Raw genomic sequence first — 12175 nt, forward strand, 5'->3', positions numbered from 1 at the left:
TGTTTTTAGCTTATTTTACTAATAAAGATCTTTATATATTTGGTTTTGTTGTCTGATTGTCAATTTCTGATATTCCTTTGTGCAATTATTGGTTTCTTTACATTAATATTGAGTTTCAGGCAATATCCCTTGTAGTACATCGCCACATGCTTGCCATGAAAAGCTCTCAGTATGGTTACAAAGTCTTTGCAAAGTGGACAAGCTGTAACCTTGATGTAAACAGTAAAGCTCACATAAGTAGTTGAATTTTTGCTGTCAGCCTATCGTGGCTGTTTGTGTTAGTTTTGTGTGGTTCCCAGGAGTATGTAGTGGGAGTGTGTTTGTGTGTGTGGGCGTGTGTTTTTGTCACGTATACAAGTGAGACAGGAGGCGAAAGAAGAGTTTGCCCTTTAAAAAAAAAAAAAAAAAAAAAAAAAAAAATTTATGTACACATTAATGCTGTCCTTGTCTGTTTGAGTTTAAAAGACAGTTTCGGCTGCCTGGGTTGCACTCGGACAGGAGCCATCATGGTGAGAGCTGTGGTGCAAATCACCCTCTTTGGGTTGCTGCTGACTTTGGTTACCACACAGCCAAACAAGGTAAGGTCATAAAAGCTAAAAAGATAGGATACCACACTGAAAGGTAAGAAAATCTATTGAATGTATCAATATCTTCCTGCTGACTAATTCATAAATTAAATCCTGAACAGTTATCGTAACAGACATCTGAGGCTTGTGCTTAAATTTTTTGTACTTCAGCTTCTTTGTGAGATTCAGCTGTCTGAACTCTGCCTCTGATAGGCTGGCTCCCTACCTTCAGTGTTATGTCATGTTGTTCATATGTATGTGTCTGTGTGTGTTTGAATGTGCAATAGTCTGTTCACCCAGTCACAATCGAGGGGACTCAGGGTTCCCTGATGTAAATCTTTACATTTTAGGTTTAAGTATTGGTATGGTTAGGTTAAGGTAAAAGTTTAATGTTAAAGCAAGTCTTCAGGAAAGGAACATAAATCAGTGCAATGTATGTGTTGTGTGAAAAGTGTGAAGGTGTGCATGTGCAAAGTCAAAATGAAAAATAACGAGAAGGGGGTGTTACTGCAGTCAGACCAATGAGATTTCAATGATGTCATCCACCAATACTTTGTTTTCCACCATCATCTGATCTTTGGTCAGCTAGCTGTCAGCCAGCAATCAATGAAGCCCTTTTTTTTATTGTGAAATCTGCCCCCTATATTTGCTCAGGATGACTGGGACATCTACAGCTTTCACATCAACTCTACCGTGACCAGTCGTTATGCCACCACTGTCATCACAAGCCGCGTGGCAAATCGTATGGAAGAGTCAAAGGAAATAGAATTCCATGTCCGGATTCCCAAGAATGCCTTCATCAGTAAATTCAGAATGTGTGTGAAGAAAACTGAATGTTTTCAAGGAATTTGCACATAAAGAATAACTCATTAAAGAATCATGAAAATAAATCATGGGCTATTAAGAAATATGTACATAAACAAGAAGTTTTTCTTGCTCTTCCTTAGGTTTATGGATGGGCAGGTGTACGATGGTGTCGTGAAAGCTAAGGAGCAAGCTCAGCAGCAGTATACTCAGGCTGTGTCCCGTGGCCAAAGTGCTGGGCTTGTCAGGTACATAGATCGGTGGATCAGTTTATTGCCAAGTCTTAAACAGGTGGATTTTATATTGTACTTTGGGATAAGGGAGAAGAAAAAGAAGAAAAAAAATCTATTTTTTCTCTCAAATTCTTGCTTTTTTTCCTGCAAAATACTGGCTACTTTCACATCTTTAGATCTCTCAAATCTTTCAACTGAAACAATCTTAGGTGGGAAAAAAAATCTTTGGTTGAACTACTCACAATTCCTAAACGCACTAAGGCCATAACCTGTGATGAGGGGTCGCAAAGAATTTTGTTTTATAGGGTCATGAGGAGCAGGAGGACCATTGCTTTAATGCTATGACTATCATCTGTTTTGCAGCTCTGTTGGACGGACTCTGGAGGAATTTAAGACCTCAGTGACTGTGGCTGCTCACAAAAAGGTGACTTTTGAACTCACATATGAGGAACTGCTGAAACGTAAGCTTGGCAAGTACGAGTTGCAAATCCACGCTCGCCCCATGCAGCCGGTCAAAGACTTCAAGGTGTGTCTTTACCTGTTGGTATCTATTTCAGTGGTCATCCAGGACAGCTGTGATGGATGGTCAGTCGTCCTAATTATTCTGCTTTATTCTCAATACCAGGTTGATGTGTACATTCATGACACAGCCAGCATCAGTTATATTGAGGTTAAAGGAGATCTAAGCACCGAAGCCCTGGCTAATGCTATCACCAAAACACACACAGACAAACAGGTACAGCATGCAGATCGTGCAAAATTGTGACCTCTATTTAACTTGATTGCTTTCTTATCCTGACCCATATTGAACTTTTTAATTGTACTATACATGATAGCACTGTACAAACCACATTCTGATTTATTGCTCTTAGCATTATTCATTAATTTTTATATAAAATATGTCTATATGTACTTTAACAGTTTGCATTTTCCATTTTGTTGTACCAGTCGTACTCACCACCATGAAGTGTCAACAAAGACGAATCTAATCAAATCGGATGAAAAGCAGATGACTCGTCTTTTTGACCAATAAAACCCATTTACTACTTTCATTCTGTTTCCAGGCGTGGGTGTATTTTTACCCCACAGAGGAACAACAGAAAACATGTGGCAGCTGTGGCAATGAGGGTATGAATGGAGATCTGGTTATTGTTTATGATGTCAACAGGGACACCTCACTGGGACACATCACGGTACAGCAAGGGTTAATTTCCTGGAGGACTAATGACTTTAACTGGTTTATTGGCACTGAACATAAATACTCTAAATAATATTTTTCTTAAATGGATATTTTATCTTCCCCTGCCTTTTTTTAACCAATCTAACTGTCTTCTCAAACACTTCCCCAGAGCTCAAGCGGGTACTTTGTTCATCACTTTGCTCCATCTAGTCTTCCCCGCATACCAAAGAATGTTGTCTTTGTCATCGATCAAAGTGGCTCCATGCATGGCAGAAAAATAGAACAGGTACTGTATGAGCTGAAGCATTGGAAGCATTTTAGTTTTCAGTTTTCACATTTAAAGTCAATTATTTAAGAACACACATGAAACAAACACCATAACATGTCTTATTTTGAGTAACTTGTATTTTTTAATTTTTTTTTTTTCTCAGACCAGAATAGCACTAATCCACATCTTGAATGACCTGAAAGAAGATGACTACTTTGGTCTCATCACTTTTGATAGCTCCATTTTTCACTGGAAACGAAAACTTGTTCAGGCCACCAAGAGGAACCTGGAGAGTGCCAAGAACTTTGCACAGAATATTAAAGATAGAGGAGGTGAAGTTTTTCAATGATTTCTTTGTTATGGGATGTTGATATTTGACAGCCAAACGGCAGGAATGACACTTTTTTTTCTCATTTTAGCCACAGACATTAACAGTGCAGTGTTGGAAGGAGCTCGTATGCTGAATGCAAATCCCAGAGAAACTTCAGCATCTATCCTTATACTTCTCACTGATGGAGACCCAACCACAGGTTATAATAAAACACACATGCACAAATGCTTAAAAACAGCACAGTCAATTTTTAAGTGATCTCACTATCGTTGGATAGACTGCAGTCTTTTTCTCAGTACCCTCCTCTGGCAGCTGGCTACAACCCATCGATGTGGGGACTTTGGAGATCATGGACATTTAAATGCAAATGATAATAACGCTATTTGCATTTAAGTCGATGAAATGTATTTATGTACTGTAACTTCGACTTATAGGATAGTTGTTTGGTTGTACTGTGTAAAGGAATTTGAGTTCATCAATTTCTAATCCTTTTCAATCCACGTCCTGTGTCTTTGCAGGGGTGACAGCTCTCAAAACAATACAGTCAAATGCAAGAGAGGCCATTGGAGGCAAATTCCCCCTGTACTGTCTTGGTTTTGGTTTTGATGTCAATTTTGACTTCCTTAAGACAATGTCGCTGCAAAACAATGGTGTGGCACGACGAATTTATGAGGATTCTGATGCTGATTTGCAGTTGAAGGTATTTTGAATTGCTTGCATTTCCATTGCATTATGAGCATTCTGTTTCTCATGTGATTTTGCACATTTTCATAGTTAAACCTGAGCGTGGTTGGCTTTGGAGAGATTAAATATTCATATAATGTGGTTCTACAGGGATTCTATGAAGAGGTGGCAACTCCTCTGTTGACAGATGTGACAATGATCTATCTGGGTGGGACCAATCTAACCCAGACTAACTTCAGCCAATATTATAATGGCTCTGAGATTGTGGTGGCCGGTCAGATCACTGACAACAGCCTTGATACCTTCATCCCCCAAGTTGTGGCCATTTCAGTAAGGATCAATCCACTCTGTGCATCAGCTGTAATCTTCTGAAACGTTGAAAGTCCATGTATATTCTTAACACTTAATTCGGACTATGACAGGGGAATAGAAAGATGATATTTTCTGACTCAAACGCCACTGTGGAGTCTACTGGAGCAATGTCTGAAGACCGCATCCAAAGGGTTTGGGCCTACCTTACAGTCCAGCAGCTTCTGGAGAAAGAGTGAGTGTGATGTCTTTGTTGCTGTTTGTGATCAGTTATTTCTTGAATGGCTGCAACCTTCATATTTCTGTATAATCAGTTAATTGTTGAGACTATAAAGTATAAGAAAATATTGGTAAAGGCCCATCACAGTTTCCCAGAGACCAAGGTGAAAACATCTTTAAATTGCCTGAACAAGAGAATGTTTACTGATTTTGCTATGATTTAAATAATTTATTCAATTATCAAAACTGTTGCTGATTAATTTTCTGTCAATCAAATATTAAGCCCTTTAAGCCCTTTTAGTTACTGTTATACCTGTCAAGCTTTCCATTTTCCTAGGACTCATATGTGGTTTACAGTGAACACAGTGGCAGATTTACAGGTCCAAATTCATGGTATAATTTTTGATTTCACATGTAAGTAGAAAAAAGTACGCTTCTCATTTCTTGCTGATAATTAACTGGTTATCTTTGGAAAAATGTGCAAACTGGGGCTAGGGGACTCTACTGATGACTTAGCAAAATTGGTTTCAAAAGATAAACAGTTTTGTCATACAACACCCTCATGTTAGCTATCATGTTTAAAACATATGTGCACAATTTGTGGCACAGGTTGCAGTCATCTGAAACTGAGAAGGAGAAAGTCAAGAAAGAGGCCTTGGAGCTGTCGCTGAAGTACAGCTTTGTGACCCCACTCACATCCATGGTTGTCACCAAGCCTCCAGGGGAGAACACAGATGTGCTCCATAAACCCAAGGAAGGTGAAACACCTGAGCTGGAGCTGGGGCTGGTGCAAGCTTATCAAAAAGCGTCCTCACCCAGGTTGATTGGTGGCACCTCAGTTATCTGTGAGTAACTCAGATGTGAACAAATCAAACACCTTGCACACTCAATAGTATTCAGCTTCTCTTTTTCAACATGTTTCTCTTATCAATTTCTTATCAGTTTCTCTGGCAATTTATGTTTCCAATTTATTACAATGCATGAATACAGTTATTGCAGTTAACAAGGACCATGTATTTTTGTATGAAATACAGTTAATTAATTAACAAGAACTTGATTAACCGATTCATTTTATATCATATCTTGATTTCATTTTATTTTCAACAGCCAGAGTTCATTCTCATGGTTATAGTCACAGCCCTAAAGGTATGACACACTAAACACACATCTACACTATATGTATTTTACTGTATGTAGAGATTTTATAGCTTCAGAGATGTCCCCGATGATGTTTCCAGAATGACAACTTACAACTTTTGCAAAAAAAAAAAAAATCTTATTTACATTTCCCAGTATATACAATCTACATCATATACATTTAATGCATCAACAAAACAGAGCACAACCCCACTGACAAAGCTGAACAAGAGAGGAAAAAAAAAAACAGCAAAAAAAAAAAAAAAAAATCCACCTGCACAACATTCAGGAAGAGTTTTGGATCATTCTTGTTCACAGAACTGCTTAAGCTCAGACATGTTCTTGGGACCTCTGGTGTGAGCCACTCTCTGTGCTCATTCCACAGCAGCTCTGCTGGGTTAAGGTCTGGGCTCTGATGCCAAAGGGTGGATTTTCTTTGTTTGAAGTCACTCTATAGTAGATTTACTTTGATCTTTTGGGTCATTGACCTGTTCAGCTTCCACTGAACTTCTGCTGGTGACAGCCACCCGGACTTCAGTCACCACTTTCTTTTTTTTTTTGGAGAGCAGTGGCTTCCTCGGTGGGGTCCTGTCATGGACGCCATGCCCTGTGCAATCTTGCACCATGATTTGCATATGGTAGACTCATGAACAGAGCTGTTAACCAGCTAAAGTAGGCTGTAGCTGTTACACTGGGCTTCTTTTTTACCTCACTGATCATTATGCCTTGTGCCTTTGGGGTCATCTTAGCTGGCGCCCACTTCTAGGGAGAGCTGCCACAGAACTAAACTTTGTCTGACTGTGGACTGATGAATGCCTAAACTCTTTGAAATGACTCTGTAACTCTCTCCAGCTTTTTACAAACCAAAAATTCTTGACGATAAAGACGACAAAGTCTTCTGAGATCTCTTGTTTGTGAGACGTGCTTCACATCAGCAGATGCTTCTTGTGAAGAGCAAACTCAAAATATCTGAGTATTTTTTTATAAGTCAAAATAGCCCTAACACCTCTAATCTGGTTTCATTGAACGGATTCCAGGTTTTGCAGTCTCCTGACTCCAGTTGGCTTTTTTGAAGTCATTAGCCATGGGGTTCACACACTTTTTCCAAAATACTGTGAATGTTTAAAAGATGTATCGAGTATTAACAAGGACAATACAATGATTTGTGTGACATTAGTTAAGATTGATTGTGTTTGTTCATAACTGACAAATTTATACACAAATGCAATTCCAAAAAGTTCACTTACTTTTTCTTTTCAGTGTATTTATTGCCTCATCAAAAATATGCCAGATGTATGCATTTTATGATCTTATAATCAACTTTTACTTTGCTTTGCCAAAACCCTCTTTGAATCACAGAAAATTTGTAACATTGCCCAACTCAGGCAAACCAGGGGTTCCTCCTGGAGAGACACCTGGAGGGGCAAGCTCCTGGTGGACAGGCCTCTACTTGAGGGACTGGCCACAGCAGCTTAATCTAAGCAGATACAGTGTCGATATAAGGCTGGGTTGAGCTGTACATGTATATGCAAAATGTAAAATCAAATAAAATTAAATAGTACATGCGAGATAGTGACAGATGTTTATTTCTTAAATTTGTTTATTTTCTAGCTCCCAGGAACAGGGTAATGATGCACAGAAAGCCCCCCCTAATTGGAGGATCCCGGGACTTCCAATTACCACATATTTCAGGTAACCTACTATTTCTGGGCCAATTCTGACCCATCCGTCTATTTTGTAATTATGGCACCAACCACAAATATTCATGTAACAGGCACAGGCAGTGCATACCTTCACCAAGGCTGGACAATCCTCTAAATCAATCCCTCCAAAAATTGAAAAAGGAATAGAAATTTTCTGCATCACAACACACAATGAAAGATAACACATAAAAACATAGGCATGACTTACCAAATTAAAAAAAACAAACAAAAAAAAAAACCCTGACTTTCTTCTCAAGCTATGTCTGAAGATTATGTTATGTTAAGTATTTACTGACTGGTGGAAATTAGTTTAGGCTAAAATGGATCTGCCAGCCAATAAATCTTTCAAGGAATCTTGTAGAGAACAAAAATAATTTGCTTCCATTTCATGTATAAGGACTTATGCACTGTTGCGCATAAAGTTGGAATCAAATATATTTTACCTCTCCTCATGAAATAATTGTGAGAATGTGATTTATTCTTGATAGACAAATTGTATATCTTCTCAAAACTTTATTGATCTGCTATGCTTCTTGGCCTAAACTTTCCACCAAACTTCTTCAGGTCTTTAGCACTTTTTGAAGTATTATATTAACACACAAGGCAGAAAACACAACCTTCTTGGCAGAGGCACTGCATTATGCTTATGCTTATGTCATTTTCTTTGTCTTTACCCCAACATATCCCGATCTGTTGTCTATTTTTGCATAACTAAAATTTAGTACTGCAAAAATAAAAAGTAAGTCATTTTTATGGTAATTATAATGGTACATGTATTTAGTGGTTTGTATTGAGGTGTCAGAATATAGACGTTAGTTAATACTATTACCTCTTAAATGAATATACAATATATAATATGATCTAGCATTTTGTAATAGAAATTTTCATAACTGGCTTTGTGTAAATTGTGCCCCATTGCTCTGTTGCTACAGGACTTCTTCTTCAAGGAGGATTTGATGCACAAATCAGCCGTTTTGACAATTTACCAGCCCCAACAGTTATTGGTAAAGTATCTCACAGATGTAATTCATGGTATAATTTATGTAAAATCTATTTCTTTTTTAATTTTTTCAGTCTTTTCTCTCTTGCCAAGCCTCTTGAGACTGGGAGTCATCATTTCATTCAGTGTTTGGGTGTATGAACTTGTATTCTTAGCACCATCTATAAATTTGTGTATTTTTGTTTGGCCTACAAGTAAAAATGTCAGTCACATGGTTTAATATGAACAAGGTGGTGTTTCATGATTTTTTAAAATCAAGTACCAATAATGCAGCAAATTGTATCCACAAAATTACAAAATGTGAGCATTTAAATCAATGTTATATTAAGTCTGTGGTCAGTTAGAAGATTATAATGGTATATATTTAGTGGTTTGTTTTGAGGTGTCAGAAAACGGATGCTAGTTTATGCATTTTCCGCTTCAATTAATACAATATGCTGTAATGTTTTATAATAGAAATGTACATAACTGGTTTTGTGTAAATTTATTTACAGCTTCTTCACCTATACTGGCCAATGACTATGATGATGATGTACAAAATGCTGTTGCTGTAACAACTTCTTCACTAATCGACGAAGATGAAAGTCTGCCAGCCACAGCAACTAGTGGTAAAGTATCTTACTAATGTTATTCATGGTATATTTTATGTAAAATCTATTTCTTTTTTTGCATAGTAAATATTACAAAATAGTACAAAAAGTGTGGTAGTGAGTCTGAGGGCACAATGGTAAATGTCTTGAAAGGGCCACGCAGGCACACGCATGCTTTTACCTTGCAAATGCTCATGTCTACTGATCGTCACCAGATTTGAGATTTGGAGTTTATAGTCATTATCAAACATGCTATAATGCATCATTAGTTAGTTAAGTTGGTACTGAGTGCAAAAGCAGTTTATTTTCAGGACATGTGTTTCCCTCTGCTGTGTGACTCTGTATGTGTGTGTCTGTGTATCTCTAGTTCCTCTTGTCCACAGGTTTTTGCTAAAAACTGAGAATCAGTCTCTTCCTCTATGCTTTGATGTCACTGGAAACATGGGCCTTAAACTACTTCATCAGCCCAGCAGGGGTCAGTAATGTTCCTCTCTGTGCCATCACTAAGTCAGTAATATCATATTATAGCATTTTGCTCTCCGTAATTACTCCCTTGTTTCAAGTGTGGTTATTCTCTTTTGTACTAGAACTGTCTATAAACGGAGAGCTTGATTCGGAAGAAAAGGGAGGCTTCTCAAGGATCGTCATCCACTTCAGAACTGACCAGTATGTTGAGATTGACACCAGGGAAATCATTGTACACGATGGACAAAGAGCGATACACCACACTGGAGAGGATCTCATCACAGCTGGAAGGTGACTTTTCATTGTAATAGTCAGGAATTACGCTATGATCATGTCCAGTGGTATGTACAGGTGTATGGCCTAAGGTCCAGTCAGAGCGACTCTTAAAGGAACAGTTCGACATTTTGGAAAAAAAACTTCCATTGACCACTGACTTCCTTGCCAAGAGTTAGATAAGAGGAGTGATTCCACAAAGAATAAATCTACCATCGGCTGTTCAACTTGTTCAGCTTGATTTTTGCATATTTCACAGTTTTAACCAAGTGTGCTTCTGATGTGACATTAGGCCACAAATGAAACACTGAAGTGTCCAGTTAAGGCACAGACATATTGTGGTATGATTGAATGTTTAAACATACCCACACAGCTGATTTGAATTATTTTGGGTAAGAAGCGCTCTTCTCATGAGTGTATCAGAGTTTGATGTTTGACTGACATCTTCTTCACTCTCTTGCTAGCTTTGTTTGGGACAAAAAAATACCTTTATCATTCTTATTGCTGCATGGACTCTGATGAACTCATGTAAAGCCCAGCATAGCTTAGGACCTCTTCAGCCAAGATACACTCACTGAACAATTTATTAGGAACACCATAGTTCTGGGTAGTTCCTCCCTTTGCTTTCAAAACAGCCTCAGTTCTTCATGGCATGAATTAGAAACACATCTTTGAGATCCTGAAGATGGTAAATTGTGGCTACAAAGGGATGCTCATGGTCAGCAACTATACCCAGATAAGCTGTGACATTCGGACCATGAATGATTGGTATTAAGGGACCAAAGTGAGCCAAGAAAACACGCCATTATACCACCACCAGCAGCAGCCTGGACTGTTGACACAAGGCAGGTTAGGTCCATCAGACCAGTCTACTTTTTTTCCATTCTTAACTTGGTTTAACTTGGTTTTGGTGAGCTTGTTCCCACTGCAGCCTCAGACTTCTGTTCTTGGCTCACAGGAGTGGAAACTGACGTGGTCTTCTGCTGGTGTAGCCCTTAGAGTAAATACGTGCCTGTTGGGAAATGACTTGTGTGGGTGTGCAGAGCCTTTAAAAATAGTCCATAAGATAGTTAAGATAAATTGCATTTTTTTTTTAGTGTGACTGTGATTAAGCGGCAGAATGAAGTAGATGTTGCAGCTGGAGATATCCGCATTGTCATCTTATTACAAGAGAAGAGCGGGATAGAATTCCTGTGGCCGGTTTTGAGACAGAAGTCATCTGACAACAGCACTGAAGGAATTTTAGGTGGGTGAACAGGCTGTGTGTGTACATCTGTGCACAGCTTGGAAAATTGCTGCATTTGCTTTTATTATTTCATATCAGGTCAAAAATATATTGAATCAATATTTGCTCCCACCCTGAGATGTTTGATAAAGAAATTATTGATTAAAAGAAACAAATGTTTTGAGCTGTGTCTCTTTAAGTGCCAGCTTTTTCAGTGCCATTCCTTTATCGTTTGTCCTTTGTGTGTCCAGTTCTCAAGCCAGCAGTTTATCAAGAGGTGCAACAAACTCCCTTAACAAAGCTCATTATCAATGACCAGGAGATTGATGTTACCAGGTACATTTCTGTATTGTTTGTTGGTATCATAAAGAGAGCTGTTTGAGACAGTTTACAATAAGTTTTATCACTCTGATACACAAAGGTGACCATTAATGTCTTTCTTCTGTAGGTCCAGAGCTGTTGACTACAGCATTATCTTCCCCCCAACACTGGACTGCTGGCTCATGTCTGCTGAGTCTGCCCTGCAGAGACCCCTGGATGATTTTATCGTTTCACAAATCTAACTGTGAACCATGCTGAATCACTTGAAAAGATTTAATTTTAAGTTGTATACAATGCAATTTCATTCAAGAAACAATCAAGAATTCATAGTGACATTTCTACAGCACAATAGCCGTGCATGGCATCAACTTCATCCTGAATGCACAGGCTTGTCAATGCTAAACACCAATTCTACACTTTTATTATTCACATAAAATTAAAAAGTTAAAATCATGTAGTTACAAATAAACTTAATTTTCAGTGATAATACTGCATGAAAATATGTGACTATGCCAACACACCATCTATGATATGTGTACTAAAACAGAGGCATACTGTATAATGCTTGCTGATCAACCACATGAGTATAACAGTTACTCATGGTCAAACACTACATCAGTGTTACAGGCTTTGTTAGAGCCTAGTTAGCAGAAAAGCTGCAGTCTCCTGTTGACATAACGAGCACTTCTGATAAGCATCTTAGCACTTCACAGGTAAAGAATGCAACACTATTGCGCAGCAACCCTGCATTTGTGTTTTGTTCATGTGGTACGCCTTTTCATTTGACCGGTTAACAGTGGTGTTTTCAGTATTTACTGAAGTGTATTCAATATGTAGCCAATGCTGTGAAGTGAATCAGTACTGGGG

The 12175-nt window shown here is 38.3% G+C and overlaps 1 protein-coding gene across 6 annotated transcripts; it reads left to right on the forward strand.

Moving 5' to 3' along the window:
• The first annotated feature begins 425 nt into the window (after positions 1-425).
• On the forward strand, positions 426-11795 carry itih3b.2 (inter-alpha-trypsin inhibitor heavy chain 3b, tandem duplicate 2). 6 transcript variants are annotated; one of them, XM_041035098.1, is made up of 22 exons: positions 426-578; positions 1221-1381; positions 1514-1618; positions 1967-2129; positions 2229-2339; positions 2668-2796; positions 2953-3069; positions 3215-3383; positions 3471-3581; positions 3901-4082; positions 4217-4396; positions 4489-4610; positions 5204-5439; positions 5702-5740; positions 7343-7423; positions 8367-8456; positions 8929-9042; positions 9392-9499; positions 9612-9780; positions 10860-11008; positions 11239-11323; positions 11436-11795. In XM_041035098.1, exons 1-22 carry the CDS (start codon positions 507-509, stop codon positions 11548-11550), a joined length of 2808 nt encoding a protein of 935 aa, XP_040891032.1. In that variant the 5' UTR covers positions 426-506; the 3' UTR covers positions 11551-11795. The 6 variants fall into 6 exon arrangements, with proteins under 6 accessions (XP_040891032.1, XP_040891033.1, XP_040891035.1 ...); XM_041035099.1 differs by having other exon boundaries at positions 8367-8438; XM_041035101.1 differs by lacking the exon at positions 8367-8456.
• Positions 11796-12175: the final 380 nt, after the last annotated feature.

Source organism: Toxotes jaculatrix, chromosome 3 (assembly GCF_017976425.1).
Source record: "Toxotes jaculatrix isolate fToxJac2 chromosome 3, fToxJac2.pri, whole genome shotgun sequence".
NCBI lineage: Eukaryota > Metazoa > Chordata > Actinopteri > Toxotidae > Toxotes > Toxotes jaculatrix.

Excerpts from the sequence above, each read along its gene's own strand:
- itih3b.2 (XM_041035098.1), top strand. The coding sequence starts at position 507 with ATGGTGAGAGCTGTGGTGCAAATCACCCTCTTTGGGTTGCTGCTGACT. Across the intron at positions 2,130-2,228 it reads AGCCGGTCAAAGACTTCAAG|GTTGATGTGTACATTCATGA; the intron begins GTGTGTCTTTAC and ends TCTCAATACCAG. Across the intron at positions 9,500-9,611 it reads ACTTCATCAGCCCAGCAGGG|AACTGTCTATAAACGGAGAG; the intron begins GTCAGTAATGTT and ends CTTTTGTACTAG.